Source organism: Beta vulgaris, chromosome 1 (assembly GCF_026745355.1).
Source record: "Beta vulgaris subsp. vulgaris cultivar EL10 chromosome 1, EL10.2, whole genome shotgun sequence".
In the NCBI taxonomy this organism is placed as follows: domain Eukaryota; kingdom Viridiplantae; phylum Streptophyta; class Magnoliopsida; order Caryophyllales; family Amaranthaceae; genus Beta; species Beta vulgaris.
Window position 1 is genome coordinate 47,649,049 of NC_079202.1, and position 18,975 is coordinate 47,668,023.

General features: G+C 36.6%; 1 protein-coding gene and 1 long non-coding RNA gene across 2 annotated transcripts; both read left to right on the top strand.

The window, feature by feature from the left end:
- Positions 1–15,348: 15,348 nt before the first annotated feature.
- On the top strand, positions 15,349–15,843 carry LOC130590207 (uncharacterized). The gene has a single exon (XM_057392242.1). It carries the CDS (start codon positions 15,349–15,351, stop codon positions 15,841–15,843), a length of 495 nt encoding a protein of 164 aa, XP_057248225.1.
- Positions 15,844–18,514: 2,671 nt separating this feature from the next.
- LOC130590302 (uncharacterized) lies at positions 18,515–18,975 on the top strand. The gene is made up of 3 exons (XR_008967859.1): positions 18,515–18,559; positions 18,768–18,812; positions 18,897–18,975. It is a non-coding gene; the product is annotated as an uncharacterized LOC130590302 (long non-coding RNA).

Below are 18,975 nucleotides of genomic sequence, written 5' to 3' on the forward strand. Positions count from 1 at the left end.
TACCCACTCGGCTGGCTAACATGGGACTTCTTAGTCCTTAGTCAAATCGCTCCTCATACTTAGTCAAACTCAAGCTAAGGACCTTGTTGGCACCCACTCCGTCAGTATATTACGCCACTCGGCCATGACCTTCTCGACTTGCTCGAACAAAACTATTGTTCTCCTCGGACTTCGAACTCCCTCGGCTTGGAAGAGTTTCCAAGGAATTTCCCGATCGAGTTTGGTGCATCTCGAGTATGTCACGCGCACACGCAGGGCCGGTGGAGGGGCGGCGCGACCGGCGCGACCGCGCAGGGCCTCCGTCAGTTAGGGGCCCCAAAATCTGGTATGGTATATTATAACGACGTATCAAACAATTACAAGCAAAATTGCTTTGGTTTAGTGGTGAGTGCTTTTAAATAAAACCCTCTAGTCAGGGGTTCAATTCTTCACAATGACAGTTTTTTGAAAAAGCACACACTAGACATGGAGACACAACTTCCCACAATAATTATTATGTTTCCCCAAAATGATAATTATTCCTGTTTCCCATAATAATTGCTACAGTACGACAATACTAACAATCCTTTACTTTCCCCTTTTTTGGCCCCTTCACATTCTTTCTCTCTTAACGCATACTTCTATTCTTATTTCTTTTCTTTCCACTTTTCTTTTTTTTAAATATTAATTAATTATATTGTTTCTTCTTTCTTAATCTAGATTATTTTGTTCCTTCAAAAAAAATATACTAGGAGAAAAATTAGTTTTAGCCATCATCTATACTGAGTATTGTATATACTCCGTATATATATAGAGAGTCAAAAGAAAGGGCCCAATTTTAAAAAATAGCATAGGGCCCCGAAAATCTTTGCCATGGCCCTGCGCACACGTAGGCGCTGGTGCACCGATAACCCCCTCGGCAAAATCACGACATCTCCTCGGCTCGTATAGGGACCCTTTGGCTAGCAATGAATGGATCACCTCGGGTGAGGTTCATCCCGCGCGATGAACCCTGTCTGGCACATGGCGTGCGCCGAGCGCACCACGATCCACTTGGTATGTTGAATTGCCTCTGCTCGGGAAGGTTACCACGGCTCTACGGAACCCTTCTCGACTTCAAGGACTCTAGTATTACTTGGAACCACCTCAGATTCGGACCCCCCTCAAAACGAGAATGACCCCCTAGGTCAACAGGACATCCACCTCTCGGATCGGCCAGCAAGCTAGAGCATCCCTCGGGTGGATCTTCCGCCTTTGGCCTGCTAGGTGACCCCCTCGGCTGGGCGGTTACCTCCTCGGCTCTTAGGCTGCACTTCATGCGAAGTTCTCACGTTCGAATGGCTTTGCTCGCATTCCAGCTCGATTGCTTCTTCCTCAGCCAAAGTAATCCCCTCGGTCAATATGAGTCCCCACTCTTAGACAATAACATACAAAGGTACCACCGCGATCAATTCGAGCCGTGCGCCCGACTTACTCACTTGGTAAATGGACCGCGCGACTTGAGAGTTTCCTGCTCGACCATGGGAGCCCCTCGTTCAGTGCACATGGATGCCCCCCCTCGATTTAGAAGTTTCTTCGACTCAGGCACTACCCACTCGGGAATTCACGAAACCCCCGTGCTTGGTTAATCCTAGCGACAAAAGATTTTCTCCACCACGATCCGGCATGAAAATTCGTGGTTGCCGCTCAACATCGGCAAAAATGCGGAACTATGAAAGAATCAAAAAGAAGAAAAAGTAGGTGTCCTTATTTCGCCCATCAACCGCACTAAAAATGGTGATTTTCACTACAATTACTTGACGTGAACCGCACTACAATTTCCACCAGCTGAAACTGACTAAAATACCCTCATTTATTGGAGGTCACATCCTATATAAATAGCAGTTGTCTCATTAATCAAAGGGTAGGAAATTCCAAACTAGAGAACCCAGAGCATCTCTCGTTACATTGATCACTTTCTCTCTCCACCTCATTCATTTACTGACTTAAGCTTCGGAGGGGCGATCCTGAGACCATCCCTACGATAGGCTAACCTTATTTTGCAGGATATCGGCATACAAATAACAGAGCTTAGGCGTACCTTCTTGGGGCCTACATCAAGTCTCTCAACCTAGTAAATGTTAAACTAGAGCATCAGTGTTGGTTTTGAGATCAAAGTATTAGGAGTCTTTATCGAGATAAGACTCTTCCTTTGCCCCATTAATGTAGCAAGGTATCAACTAAAACTCAAATTGAATCTTTGAAATCGAAGACTTAACTTCCGAGTTTTAAAGGTGAGTTTATCCTCATAAACAACTTCAAACTCCAGACCGTGCCAGATTAGTTTACCACATTTTTTAATTTTACAAACTCACTTCAGATTCATTCCTATTTTATACTATATCCGTCAAACTCTCTACATACTATGTTTTAAATGAATTTCACAAAAAAAAAATGTCAACTTTTAAGTAGCTTAGACATTTAATCCCCTTCATATCATAGCCTTCGATAGTTTTGAATTATCAAACCTACCCCAAGACTCTCAACTTTTTCTCTTAACATTGTTGCATAGTGTTTGCTCAATACTCTCAAAGCCTTCTCTCAAGAATCTCCTCCAAAGTACCAATATATGCATACCCTAAAGATGGAAGGAGAAAAATGGGGAGCCAATTGTAAAGATATTACACATACTACCTCCGTGTTTTTTTGTTACAACAAATACCTTTTTGCAAAAATACTACTATTAAGAAAGAGGAGAGAGGGTAAATTTGAACTAATTGTCCACGTTTTTTATATGTAAGGTAGGTAAAATAAGGATAAAATGGTCAAATTACTCAAAAAAAAATTTAAAAAATATTGCATTTAAATAAAAACATCTAAAAATAAAATTTTATAATAAAAAATTTAGGGATATTCCATTTGGTACCATTATACTTTCGGCTTTTCCATTTGGTACCACTACTTTTCAGATATTCTACATGGTACCACTATAATTTGATTTTATTCTCTATTGTAGCATTCAACTAAGTAAAGTGTTAATTTAAGTTAGAATAGGCTAGAGTTTTACTTCGATGTACATGTTTTAATTTGCGTTAAGGTTTTAGTAATCGTTTTAGTCGTTAAGGTCAAAGTTGAGGTCATATTTGACAATAAAAATACATAGAATATTATGATTATTTTTATGAAAATTTTGACTGAAAAATAGAGCTTTAAGGGTTAAAACGACACCCTAAAATCTTAATTTATTAATTTTTTGCAACTGCAAATAGAAACATGCAAACACAAACAAAATCGTATTCTTGTTCAATCATTAACTAACATTTTACTTAAAAAATGGTATGATAAAGATTAATATTAAATTAGAGTGGTATCATGTGAAATTTTAAAATAACAGTGGTACCAAATGAAAAATCCAAAAATTCAATGGTACCAAATGGAATATCCCAAAAATTTATTTTTGAGAAGTCTAACCAAAATCATAGGGGTGTAAGTTTACAACACCACATATGAGTGAGTTTGAAAGAGTCTAAAAATCTAAAAAATAAATAATAGCAAAAGTAATATGGATAGGGACCAGGGTTAGTACTGAAAAGTTGATGTGAATAATATAGGTCTATAATGTATAGACCTAGTTTTGCTTGATGCATTACCACGACACTAGTCTAACTTATCTAAACGATTATTAGCATTAATTGATTTAGAACCTATCCATTGAACCTAAAATTTAGGCAAAGCTAGTTAATTAACCGTTGACCATGGAGAATGAACCTTCCCCTTGTGATCCCTTTGTCTGTAAGGTCATCACCATATTCCCCCACGTACGCAACTTCATTGATCAAAAGACCTCCACGTGCATATGCGGAGGTCAAACTCGCTGTGCCACAGGCCCACAGGCCACAAGGATATGTTGGCTATTGATTTTCTTCTTCCAATAACACAATACACAAGCAACTATGCAAGTATTGTCCATAATTCCGTATGAAGATGCTCCAACACTGGAGCAAATATAACTGATGAGCAACAGAGCAAGTAGTGTTATTAATCTCTTGTTTGAGGGTGGTAATATAATAATATTATTAAATATTTTGCAAATAGTATTTTATGAATCCAGAGACGAGGTTATTCAGAGCCTAAGAGGGTTATGATCCTTAGAGCAACTTCAGTGGACTATTTGAGGTCCCAACTCGCAAATATGAAAAAGTTGGAGTTAGTTGCTTGTTTGTTGGAGTGAAGAGTATTTTGTTGCTTGGTGAAATCAAGTAGCTCCACAAAGTTAGTACTTACTTTGTTCTACTTTTTGTGGGCCCCACTTTCCACTTTTCATTGGTTGTAGCTTTTTATTAGGACATGCAAAAACTACAAGTGGTTGTATCTTTCTATTGAGAGATGTTGTAGCTTGGGAATGTTGTAGTTTGGAAATATGATGTGGCACACAAAGCTACAAGTGGTTGTAGTTTGTCATTGTAGTTGCTCTTACTAGTTCAGTCGTACCTATAACGTATAAGAGGTCTAAATAAAAGATAATTTGGAATCCTAGTAAAATAGCCCCTTACAATGTAATAATAATAAAAAATATATACTTGCCCCTCCTCCTTAACCAAGTTTGGCTTCGCCCGTGCAGTGTCATCTCGGACATTTTCCGGGCACAGAGCGAAACATAAAAAATAGGCCCCTAAAGTTAAGAAATATTTCATACAAACAATCCATGAATTTTCAAATTCAACTACTCCTTCCGTCCCATGACATAGTTCCTATTTTCATTTTGGGCTTCGCAAAATATAAATCTTGTTTCTATATTTAGCTCCACATTTTTTCTTAATTTGCCTAGAAAACCGTGTCCTTTTCATTTATTTGCGTCTTAGAATTAGTTTTTGCTTTGTTTATTCAACCCAAGTCTTACAATTAATGCTCTTTCACCAATTATTGTTCATTCTCTCTCCTATAATCATCTTTTCTCATACAACTTTTATTTGAATAAACAAAAAATATTTACTATCCCTCTTATATTCTATTTACCTTACTTTCCGTGAAAAACTAGAATTAGAAACTATATTTTGAAATAGATGGAGTATCGTAAATATGATAAATATTATTAAAAGGTGAGATAATTGGAGAAAGAAAAGAATTGATAGGAATTTAGATGAGTTTTAGCAAAGGTCAATGGATGATATATACATGGAAACAGTGAAACACGATGGAACAAATTAGAAAGAAGGAATTGGGATTTTTTTTTAAAAAAAAAAATAAAAAAAATCAGAATTTATTATAATTTGGGGGACCCTGAGCACGGGCTCACCTTGTGCATGCTAAGGGTCGACCATGTGCCCGTGTATGAATTGATAGAATCTGTAGCGCACACGGAAGTTTTGATGGACCCGAATAGTATCATAAAATTGCATTTTCGTTGATAATTAATTGTACAAGCGTGTTTGTGAGAGCTCATGTCTCTCATTCACCTTGGTAGAACCCTTTGTTTCTACCTTTTCCTAATATCTTGTGTGGAGCTCACTTGTCTGGCTCCCCTCTCATTTGAGCTCATCTTGCTCACTCTCATTTGAGCTCATCCTTAACTCATACACATACAACATATTTATAGTTATTGTACCTTATTTTCTAGACTTTTCTAAACCTTGATATTTCTAACACACTCAAATATTCTAAACTTAGATTTTTTACAAGATTTTTCTAGACAAATCTAAGACATGCATATAAGATTTTTCCTTACATTACATAACCTATCTAGAATTTTCTAGATTAACTTTCATCACTCCCCCTTAATCTTGAAAATTCTTGTACTTCAAATTATTTTTCCATTGATGCCCTTGTCATCAACAATCTCCGATCTTGATTTTCTTTTTGTCTTTGTGTTGGTACTCTTGTCACCAACTTTAACTTGTCTTTCTTCTTTATTATTTTTTCTTATCGGTACTCATGTTACCATCTTCCTTACTCTTCCTTACTGATGCTCTTGTTACCAGCAATTCTGCTCCTTGAAATTGTCTCTTTTTGTGAATATTTTTGGTGCTCATGTCACCAAATATTTCTACTAATGCACTTGTCATTAGCAAATTCCAAAATCTTCCTCTCGAACTTCTTTTTCTTTTTCTTCTTTTTCTTTTCATTATGTTTTTTCTTCAACTATTGGTGCTCTTCTCACCAATATCCTCCCATTTTTTCATTCTTTTCTTCCAATGTTAATTTCATTGGTTGATGTTCGTGTCATCAACCTCCCCCCATCATTTTTTTTTGTTAGTGCTCATGTCACTAACTAAACTATTTCTCAATTCTTTTTAATCTTTCTTTCACATACCTTTTCATTTTAATTTCTCCTCAAGCTTTTATCCTTAATGCATCTTCATAACTTCTTTTTTTTTATCTTCTATCTTCTTCTTGCTACTCTAATGTTGGCGTTATCACGTTCCGGCTCTGATACCATGATAGAATTTGTGGGCGCACACGTAAGTTTTGATGGACCCGAATAATATCATAAAATTGCATTTTCGTTGATAATTAATTGTACAAGCGTGTTTGTGAGAGCTCATGTCTCTCATTCACCTTGGTAGAACCTTTTGTTTCTACCTTTTCCTAATATCTTGTGTGGAGCTCACTTGTCTGGCTCCCCTCTCATTTGAGCTCATCTTGCTCACTCTCATTTGAGCTCATCCTTAACTCATACACATACAACATATTTATAGTTGTTGTACCTTATTTTCTAGATTTTTCTAGACCTTGATATTTCTAACACACACTCAAATATTCTAAACTTAGATTTTTTTACAAGATTTTTCTAGACAAATCTAAGACATGCATATAAGATTTTTCCTTACATTACATGACCTATCTAGAATTTTCTAGATTAACTTTCATCATCGTGGTTGTTTGATTGTTGGCTATTAATTTGGATGGTTTGACCGTTGTATGTGTTATTTGTTTATAATATTGGTAAAATCAGTTTTTGATGTTACTATTACTATGAAAAAAAAGCTAAAATCAAATCTAATACATAATCCAACCACTTAACCATATGATAAAGTCAAAAATCAATGAAAAAGTCACTCAAAAACTATTTATCAAACACTCTCAACGTCTAACACATGTTATTTTTCATAAACTTTCGTTATTACTCAGCGTCTACTCAAATGTTTACGAAACTTTATGAAAAAATGATAGTTTTTATAAAGATAATAGGAAATTTGGATATGAGATCTTATGAAATCACATATAAATTTATTTAAATTATGTACTCAATTCGTCTCAAAATATTGTGCTTTATTTTCATTTTTTGGGTGTCCCAAAATATAGTATTTGTTTACATTTAAAAAAAATACATTTTTTCACTTACATACCCTCATTGCAAAAAAAAATATCTCTTATCATCATCTATACAAATATATTAAAAGGCGTGCGAAAACAAGAAACTGTGCCACATGGCGCTTTCTAGGGAGTTTTAGTTCATGTAATCCATGTACAATAAAAAAATTAAGAAATTGCATAGTATAAGGTTTGATCCCGAGACCTCAAGTACATATACAAAAGTTTTAACCACTAGGCTAAGTTATATTTAATGTTATTATCATAAAGTATTATATATATTAATAAATGAAATTTTTTCTTACTCGGGGCATAGTCCGGGTATCATGAAAAATTATTTTCGTATTTAGTGTTATTAAATGAAGAATGACATTTTTTACCCTTTTTCTTTAAATTTTTCTCTTTCATTAATCCCCACCATTCACTTTCATTTGTTGTAGCCATTTAATGATTCATTTGTTTCTATTGAAATATAAAAAGCTATATATTCTTCTTATATTCTACTTTAATATCAGGGGCGGATCCAGCGTGGGTTCAGTGGGTTCAACTGAACCCACGTGGATCCGGAGGAAAACTGAAAACTAAAGGAACTAAGAAATTGTATATATAGTAAATACGCATAATAATTCAGTTCATAGTGATTTGCCTCAGTGGTAAAGTGTGCATGATAGAATGTTTCTTCGGAGAAGGTCGCGGGTTCTACTCCCTGAAGGAGCTGTTTTTTTTTTTTTTTTTTTTTTTTTTTTTCTTTCTTTTTTGCTTAGTTTTTGTTACTAAAGGTCTAGAGCTTATATTTCATTATTTGGTCTTCCATTTCCATTTTTTAATCCTCTCGTTATTAATTATGTCTCCTTTATATTTTTTTTTTCTTTTTTGCTTATTTTTTGTTACTAAAGGTCTAGAGCTTATATTTCATTATTTGTCTTCCATTTCCATTTTTTAATCCTCCCGTTATTAATTATGTCTCCTTTATATCTATAAATCTCACCCTCCCACCAAGTATTAATACATCAAAAGATAATGAATCTAGGTTATATTATGTTCTTTTCCTGTTCTCCAATTGATCATGCACTAAGTGAAATACTATGTTAATTATTTGATTCACTGTTCATATATTTATATGATATGTAATGAAAAGTGTGCTAGCTAGTTGCTTGTATTTTTTTTTTCATTGTTCCATATCTTTGATATATAATTACTTTCATATCTTTGATACTCAAACGGTAGTTCGTTTTATAACTCTGTATTTGTTCTATAAGATATAGATAATCTTTTGTTAGTACAATTTTTTTTATTTTTTGTTACAATGTAACCAAAATGAAAGCTTTGTTAGATACAATTGTTGAAATTTTTCCTCTTTATTAAAAAGTGTAACTGTGGATAGTAAAATGTAATTTGAAATTTATGTTTACTCCGAACCCACGTGGCTCAATTCCTAGATCCGCCACTGTTTAATATTCATTAAAAAAAATCAAGCACTTAAATTTACGACAGAAGGAGTATTATGGATGATTTTAGCAAACAAGTCGCAAGTCAAATGCTGCTTTTGCTAATCTTATTGATGTATCACAAAACCCTAGAATTATTAATTAAGTATTGTACCAATAATTTTCTAAATTCCAAATTGACCTTCGATTAATGAAGCTTCCCATGATCATCCCTTTGTCTGTAAGACCATCACCCAAATCCCTCCACGAATGAAATTTCATTAATCAAAGAACGCACGTGCAAGCTGAAGGTCAACCTTCTTCTGCCACCAGTATATATTCTTGTTCCTTTGCCGGTATAAACATAAGCAAGTTCGATCCAACAACTTATATATTGGCGTAATAGATTTTAGTGTTTCGCTTTTAAAAAGCATTCTTCATGAATTTTTAGCCCTTAGGACGTGAGTCCAACCAACACTTTGCAATAACAGCGGCACCAAGTTAGATTCTGCTTCTTCACCACCTTTTCGTCAAGGGCTCTTACTTTGTCATGGGTGTTTGACCACCATCATATACAACAATCCCTTTCTCTTTGTAAAAATTTGGTGGAATATGATATTTACAACAAGCCCTTAGGACGTGAAAATTTTTCGATACAATTAGTAGATTATACACCAAGGTGTAGGATGAGCATCCTGCACCTTGTCCAAAACGCAAAAAAAGGTGAATTAAACGCACGCTTCTAGTAAGGGGTTTCAGACTAATGTACTAGACCTTGTTTGCAATGTACATGGGAAGATTTAAAAAAGTAACTGATTTGACCCTTACTGTTGACACATTAATAACTGAAGTGATGTCAACTGCTAATCACGTCGCCCAATATACTGTTCATGAAATTTGTTTTTTTCACACTCAACCTCCATATTTTTCATTCATCACTTTCTCTCTCTACCATTTTCGCTCTCTACCAATTTCTTCTCTCTATCGGTTTCTCTCTCCGCCATTTTCTCTCTCCATTTCTCAAAAAGAACCAAACTTCTTACAATTCACACCACACAAACTCCAATTACCACCCAAAAAAATTCAATTGCACCACCACAAAAAAAAGATTGGGCAGTAGTGTTTATGGACAGTGGCGAGAAGAAGAAGCCAAGACAACGAAAACAGCCGCAATCAAGGCAACCTAGGCAACGAAAACTTCCTTGCCCAACACCTCTGAGAATCATTCCTCCATCTCCACAACTAACTATGGGTGAAGATATTCTGTAAGTTTCTTTATTGTAATTTGGCTTCATTTTGGAAAATCGTCACTTAATTTTGCAAATTTGGTCTTAATATTTTTGGCGGTTCCAAGATGCACAATTGAAATTGGCTTGTTCAATTTTGGCTTGTTCATTGTGTGACTCCAATTGTACTTTGCATGTCTATTATTGCATGACTGATTTTGATATAGAAGGCGAACAATTTCTATGTGTTATGTTCATATAATCATTGTACACTGCATTATTGCTTCTTGTACACCCTTTGATATTTAATTGTTCATTACCAAGGCTGATATGTACAATGGGACCTGTGGTTATTTATTGTACATTCTGTGACACTCAATGTACATTGAACTTGACCATATTGGTTGTACATTAGAAAAAAAGGAGTATTCACCCCTGTCCGTTGTGAATTTGGCTTCTTCTTTGTGTTGCTCGAATTGTGACAAATATCCTACTTTGGCTTGTACATTGTGTGACTCCAATTGTATTTTGCATGTCTCCTATTGCATGATGGATTTTGATATAGCAAGTACCAATTTTTATGGATAATATTCATCAAATCATTGTACATTGCATTATTGGTTCTTGTACACAATTTTTATGTATTGTTCAGTACCACTGCTATTATCTACAATGGGCTTGTTATTGTTTGTTGTACATTACGTAAAATTGCACTATATTGGTTGTACATTACAAAAATAGTATAGTGCCTTTCAAGTGACTATTCTATTGACATAACAAGAATATATATTGACTTCCAAATGTTAATTCTACAGTTGTGGTATATTGACTTTCAAATGATTGTTCTATTGGTTCTTCATTAAATAAATATCTCTAGAGCACTGTATATAGTAGTTGTACATTGTTGTACATTGCAATGCAAAATGCACCTAGAATCCCAAAGTGCACATTTTCTATAATTTTGATTGTATGATTGTTCAATAACTAACTGGACATGTACAATGACAGCCCTCCAATAGGTTCCACCCCATCAGGTTCTACTGACAAGCAAACAGGTCCCACACCTGTAACTGAACCGTAAGTACATTTATTCCTTTAGTACTAGGTTCTACTTTTGTCTTCACATGACTGTTCATTTTTGGAATGTTTTACCCACAAATGATAGGCCCACAACTCAGAAGGACCCCATACCTACCAAAGAAGCTGATCCCACCACTGCTGAGAAGTAAGTTGACTACTTCATATTATTGTTGTACACTTCCCTAAATGCAATGTACATTGTTTTATTCATGTTTGTACATTTGTATATATTATGATAAGAACTACAACTACTATCCAAGGTGCATAGTTTGTACATTCTTATTTGCTTGATTGTTCAAAGACTAACTGACCATGTACATCAATAACTAACTGGACATGTACAATGACAGCCCACCAATAAGTTCCACCCCATCAGGTTATACTGACAAGCAAACAGGTCCCACACCTGTAACTGTTGAACAATGAGTACATTTATTCCTTTAGTACTAGGTTCTACTTTTGTCTTCACATGACTGTTCATTTTTGGAATGTTTTGCCCACAAATGATAGGCCCACACCTCAGAAGGACCCCATACCTACCAAAGAAGCTGATCCCACCACTGCTGCGAAGTAAGTTGACTACTTCATATTATTGTTGTACACTTCCCTAAATGCAATGTACATTGTGTTATTCATGTTTGTACATTTGTATATATTATGATAAGAACTACAACTACTATCCAAGGTGCATAGTTTGTACATTCTTATTTGCTTGATTGTTCAAAGACTAACTGACCATGTACAATGACAGCCCCCTCCAGTAGGTTTTATTAAGACATGTTGTACACTGTCTGAATAGCAATGTACATTGCTTCACACTTGTTATGTACATTGTTCAACTTTTGTCTTGACATAACTGTTCATTTTGTGAATGTTGTACACTTCCCTAAATGCAATGTACATTGTTTTATCGGTTTTTTCACCGGGTACCCCTGTACTTTTAAAAAAATTCATGGGGTACCCCTAACTTTAAACTAATGCACTAGGTACCCCTGACATTTTAATAAAAAGCAATAAATACCCTTACTCATTGACGGCGTTAAGTTGCCGTTAGTGGGTTATTACAGTAATGCCATCATTAAGGCGCTAGTCAGGCCATTCCTTCGAAAAAAACCCTCCAAGTTTCATTCTTCTTCCCTCTTCCTCTGTTCTTCTTGCTTCAACTTGCTTGGCAAAAAAATTCAAAAAAACTGGGAGTGAATTATTCTGGAAGAAATCAAAATCTGTGCACTTGGAAGTTGACGCGAAAAAGGTAATCGTCTTGGGTAAGCTAAGGAAGTGCTTCGCAAATTTTTAGGGTCATCTTTTCAAAATTCCACAAAGGTAAGATTTTGTAACTCTTTTTTTTGAATTTTTGCATTATTTAGTTGTTAAATCTGACTGGGTGTGTTTTTTATGTTCATCCATGCTATATTTCATAGTTTCCTGTTTAGGGTTCTTTGATATCACAAGTTTTTCAGTTTTTGGTATTTTTGCTGTTTTAGCAATTTTCTTGCATGAATTCCGTATAATGTTGAATGGGACTGTTTATTTCTTCATGTATGCTGAAATTCTGTAGTTTTTGGTTTAGGGTTCTCTGCATTCTCAAATTCTCTTTTATTTTGTTTGTTTGATTTCATTTTAGATGGAAGGGATGTGGTTGTTGTGTGATTATAAGGGTAAGCAGTTTGATGTGAGGGTGGAAGATGTAGACTTAACTAGTATTTTGGATTTGTTCAATGAGATACATGATGAGTCTGTCAAGCAAGGTGTGTGGTTGCCTGAAAATTTTAGAGTCCATTACAAGCATCCAAGGACCAAAAAACTAGTGGAGTTGTATGATGATCCACATCTTTCAAATATGTGGGGTGGTTTGTAGGATTGGATACTGTTGAGGTATTCATAGAGGATACACAGCAACCTCCTAGGTTTGTGATGAAATTGTGAAGGACTTGAGGGAAGAAAAGAGAAAAGCTGAGGCTGAGAAACTTAGAAAGATTGCTGAAGAAAAGGAAAGAGAGAGGGAGGAAGAAAGAAAAAGACAGGAAGAAGAAGAGGCTTTGAGGGAGTTGGAGGATCAATTGCCCCTGTGGCAATTGAAATACCAGTTTACAATCCTGATGATATGAGTGTGATGGAGTATTTAGGGTTTTTTCACAGAAGAAGTGGTGATGGGAGAGTCACACCTGAAGCACAGTCACAATCACACTCCTCTGCCCCCCTCCACCACAAACAGACTCCTCTGCCCCCCCTCCATCCCAAACACACTCCCCTGTCCACCCTTTCCAACCACCCCCATCTCCTCCACAACCCTCTCCTCCCCCATCACATCCCCAAGCTTCCCTTCCTCCATCCCCACCACCTAAAACACATTCACACACACAATCACCTCCCCAAGCTTCCCCTCCTCCATCCCCACCACCTGAAACACAACCACACACACACAATCACCTCCACAAGCTTCCCCTCCTCCATCCCCACCACCTGCAACACAACCACACACACAATCACCTCCCCAAGCTTCTCCTCCTCCATCCCAACCACCTGAAACACAAACAAACTCAGCTCCCCAATCTTCCAAACCTGCTGCTTCAAAGAAAGTAGGTGCTTCAAAGAAAAAGAGAGCAAAGAAGGGGTTTAAAACTGCTAAAACCACTGCCAAGAGGGTTGGTACATATGTACCAAAGAGTAGGAGATCAGAGAGAGGGGTTAGGAAGGCTAGAAATCCTCCCCAACAACCTGAGCATCAACCTGAGCATAGGGAACCTGAACTGGCAGAAGAATCTGAAGATGATGATGATGATGAAGATGATGATTATGTTGGGGAAGAAGGAAGTTCAGAGGATGAGGTTTATGATTTACATGTAGAGGATGAAGTTGAGGGTGAAGAAGTGGATGTATTGCTAGAGAAAGAATTTAAGGATTACCTGGATGGTGGGTCAGTTTTAGATAAGTTGTACACAAATGGTACAGTTGTGGGAGAGATGCTTTTTGGGCAGGTGAAGCTTGATCAGTGGATGATCTTTTCAAACAAAGATCACTTCCTTGGAGTGTTCAAGGACTACTGTATTCAAGAGGGGTTTGCAGTGAGGGTTGAGAAGGCTGACAACCTTAGGTTCACTGCTAGGTGTATAATAGAGGACTGTGAGTGGAGAATTCATGCATCCAAACTGATGGATGGCATTAGTTGGGCCATAAAGTCTGTGACAGGTGAGCATAAGTTGTGTGGGAGATTGGAGGAGAACCCAATGGTTACCAGTGTTTGGTTAACAAGACATTTGGGTGATGTAATTAGTGCAAACCCTGATGTACCTGTGCACTCATTACAGAAAATGTGTTTGGAAAGGTTTAGGATAAAGGTCAAGGAAAGGTTGTTATATAAGGTGAATTGCATGACAAAGGAGCAGATGTATGGGGGCTTTTCTGAATCCTACGGGCTGCTACCAACATATGCTGAGATGATAAAGAGGACTAACACTGGTAGCTATGCTTTGGTGACTTGGACAGCCAACTCTTCAAACAGCACACCAAAGTTCAAGGCTTGTTTCTTCTCATTTGCCGCTCAGTTCAAGGGGTTTCTAAGAGGGTGCAGACCTATTATTGGGTTTGATGGGACACATTTAAGTGGGTTCTATAAAGGAATCTTGTTGACTGTTGTGGGTATTGATGGAAATAATGAAATATTTCCAATTGCTTATGGGATAGTGGACACAGAGAGTAAAGATAGTTGGACCTATTTTTTCATAAACTTGAAGTTGGTTTTCCAGTCACAAGGTGTTAACAAGGATGACTGGACATTCATAAGTGACAGGATGAGGGTAACATTTCTTTCTTTCCATAATTAAATATCTAACTTATCTTTCCTTACATCCTTTTTTTTCAAACTAACTGCTAATTTGTACTCTGTTTCATGTAGGGTGTTGAGGGAGCACTGTTGGAGGTGTTCCCTAAAGCTACTAGGAGAATATGCTGCCAACACCTATATTCCAATTGCAAGAATGCTGGATCCACTGGCCCTGCCTTCCACAAGTCTTTTTGGATTGCTGCTAATGCCTACAACCTTTATGTATATAACAAAGCCATGGAGAAGATAACAAAGGTTGATCCTAAAGCTACAGAATATCTGGAAAAGGCAGAGGAGTAGTGGTCTAGGCATGTATTTGACCCTGTTGTGTGTTGTGATCACAACACAACAAATTTTGTTGAGTCTTTCAATGCATGCACAAAACCTTTCAGAGATCTCCCTGTTCTCACTTTGTTGGAAGTTAAGGAAATTCTGTTGTTTTGTAGTTCTACTTGTGCTTGTTATTAGTTGCTTATTTGGATGTTCTAAATTTACAGAAATTAGGGGTTGCTGTATGAAAAAAATGGGGGCAAGATTTGATAGAGCTGTTGACATGGAACCCACTGACCTCACTGAGTATGCCACTAAAATGTTGGAGGTCAGGGCTGATGAAAGCAGATTTTGCCATGTTGTGGAAGCTGGTGGAGGGGAGTTTGAGGTGCTGGATGATCATGTGCACTTCCCTATTAGGCTAGAGACTAAGACATGTGGTTGTGGCAAATGGCAGGGCACTGGTATACCCTGCAAACATGGTTTGAGGGTTATTTTGGACCAGAGGCTTAACCCACATGACTATGTCTCTGACTACTACAAGGGGGCTGCATATAAAGAGACCTATGCAAGCCACATACACCCATGCCTGACTCCTCTCAATGGCCTGAGTTTGAACTCCTATAATTCACCCTCCCCATTCAAAAGATGTGCTGGAAGGCCTGCTAAACAGAGGAGAGAGGTCCAAATGAGAAGAAAAAAGGGAAGAGGAGCAACACTATTAAGTGTAGCAAGTGCAAAGAAGTAGGCCACAATTCAAGGACATGCAAGGGAGGGGCTACACAGAAGCAAAGAAAGGAATCTGGTGCATCAACATCCCAACCACAACAATCTGATGGGAGGAAAAGAAAGGCTGTTGCTGGTCCATCAACTTCCAAGGCTGGAACAAAAAAACAGAAGAAAGGGAAGGCTGCAGTTTGAGTAATTAGGGGGGGCTAATCTTTATTTTGCTAACTTTTTTTTTGGGGTACAAATTAGGATAAACAATATTTTTTGGATGAAATATGGTAAAGTGCAAACAATATACTCATCTTTTTTGTAAAGTTACTTATAAGCTTAATTATTGGGATCGTTTTTGTAAAGCTACTAATATTATTGCATATTGAATGTTATTTGTTACAAATTTGGTGCTACATTACAATTCTTCCTTCATTTGTTCATTACAAAAATAAATAACACAAACATAAATACGCCTATTTTTATTGCTCCTTGCATCATTTTTTGTTGTTGTTTGATTCTCTTCTTGAGTAGCTTCATCTCCTCCTTCAAGTTCACATTTCTTGCCTCGTCTTCCTCTTCTTGTCTCACATTGGAGTGATGGCCAATAATACCAACACACCACCTAAAAGTGTTGCAATCATCGCACTTGTAGTACAATCTTTGTGGATTCGTTGAGGAATCCGAGCTCCGGATCGCGAATTTTTTCCTACATTTGCAAGTTTTATTAGGAACTCTAATATATGAGGATTCTGAGTAACTAGAAGTGTGAGATTGTGAGCTCATGAGTATTATTGGAGTTGGATTGAAAAACTATACTTTGGATGAGGAGGGAGCAAATACCTGGAGTAGGACTGCTTTTATAGCAATCCCAGGTATTGCAACGGTCAAAAAAAGTTATTCAGTTTAAAAAAACTAGCCGTTATCAAATTTTGAACATATTAGTAAAACCTCAGGGGTATTTCGTGAATTAAAGATTGAGGTTAACGGTCCAGTAACGCCGTTCATCATTAATGGCATTCTGGTCATTGTTTGCAAACATCAGGGGTACCTAGTGCATTAGTTTAAAGTTAGGGGTACCCCATGAATTTTGTTAAACTACAGGGGTACCTGGTGAAAAAACTCATGTTTGTACATTTGTATATATTATGATAAGAACTACAACTACTATCCAAGGTGCATAGTTTGTACATTTTTATTTGCTTGATTGTTCAAAGACTAAGTGACCATGTACAATGACAACCCCCTACAGTAGGTTTTTTTAAGACATGTTGTACACTGTCTGAATAGCAATGTACATTGCTTCACACTTGTTATGTACATTGTTCAACTTTTGTCTTGACATAACTGTTCATTTTTTGAATGTTGTACACTTCCCTAAATGCAATGTACATTGTTTTATTCATGTTTGTACATTTGTATATATTATGATAAGAACTACAACTACTATCCAAGGTGCATAGTTTGTACATTCTTATTTGCTTGATTGTTCAAAGACTAACTGACCATGTACCATGACAGCCCCCTCCAGTAGGTTTTATTAAGACATGTTGTACACTGTCTGAATAGCAATGTACATTGCTCCACACTTGTTATGTACATTGTTCAACTTTTGTCTTGACATAACTGTTCATTTTTTGAATGTTTTGCCCACAAATGATAGGCCCACAACTCAAAAGGACCCCATACCTACCAAAGAAGATGATCCCACCACTGCTGAGAAGTAAGTTGACTACTTCATATTATTGTTGTACACTTTCCTAAATGCAATGTACTTTACTCTATTCATGTTTGTACATTTGTTCATATTACAATAAGAACTCCAACTTCTATCCAAGGTGCATAGTTTGTACATTCTTATTTGCTTGATTGTTCAAAAACTAACTGACCATGTACAATGACACCCCCCCCAGTAGGCCCACTGTTGAGAAGGAAACAAGTCCTACGAAGGATGCTGATCCCACCACTGCTGAGAAGTAAGTACACACTGTTCATGTGCCCACTGTTCATAATTCTGTTGTACACTCTGTTAGCTGTCTCTCTATTGTACATTTATATTATCTTAAATGTTCATTGCGTTCTCTTCGTTGTACACTACCAGGTCCCCTATTACTGAAAATGAACAAATCCCAATCATTCCTGATATGTAAGTGATTGTACATTAGATGATTGTTTGTTGTACATTGTTGATATATTTACTGTTCATTGCGTTTTCTTCCACTGGTGCCTTCCTTGTACATTGATTTTACATCTAATGTTCATTGCGTTTTCTTTAATGTACACTACCAGTCCCCCTATTCTTGAAAGTGAGAACATCCCAACAAACACTGATATGTAAGTGCTTGTACATTGATATTATACATGTGATCATTGCATGTCATAATTGTTCATCCCACATTGATATTATACTTGTATGTCGCATTTTTTTGGTACAATGCCAGGCCGCATATTACTGATCCAAGCACCACTACAAATATTCCTGAAACAATTTCTGAAACTTAGAACATCCCACTCAATCCTGATATGTAAGTGCTTGTACATTGATATTATACTTGTGTTCATTGTAAGTCATAATGTTCATTGGTAATTGGATACATGTTCATTGTTTATTGTACATTGGTTATTGCATAAATGTTTATTGAATATTGTACATTGGTAGTTTCATTAATGTTCACTTTGTTATATTTGATGTACAATACCAGGCCCCCCATTACTGAATCTGGCCCCATTCCACAAAATAATGAGATGTAAATCGTTGTACACTTCTAATTGACATTGTCTTATTTTCACCACATACTAATTACACTTGTGTTCATTGGATGTAATCATGTTCATTGGTAATTGGATACATGTTCATTTGTTTTGTACATTGGTTATTGCATAAATGATCATTGAATAATGTATATTGCTACTTTCACAAATGTTCATTGTGGTATATTTGATGTACAATGGCAGGCCCCCCATTAATGATTCTGGCCCAATTCCAGAAAATACTGAGATGTAAGTCGTTGTACACTTCTAATTGACATTGTCTTCTTTTTACCTAATACTAATTTTTCCAGTTTCTGACTCTGTCACTCACAGACCAATTTCACAACCATCATCAACACATCACAGTCCTGTAAATATACCTGCAGAAGATGAATCAGAAAATGAAGAAGAG

Coding starts and splice junctions, on each gene's coding strand:
- LOC130590207 (XM_057392242.1), top strand. CDS start 15,349: ATGGGGGCAAGATTTGATAGAGCTGTTGACATGGAACCCACTGACCTC.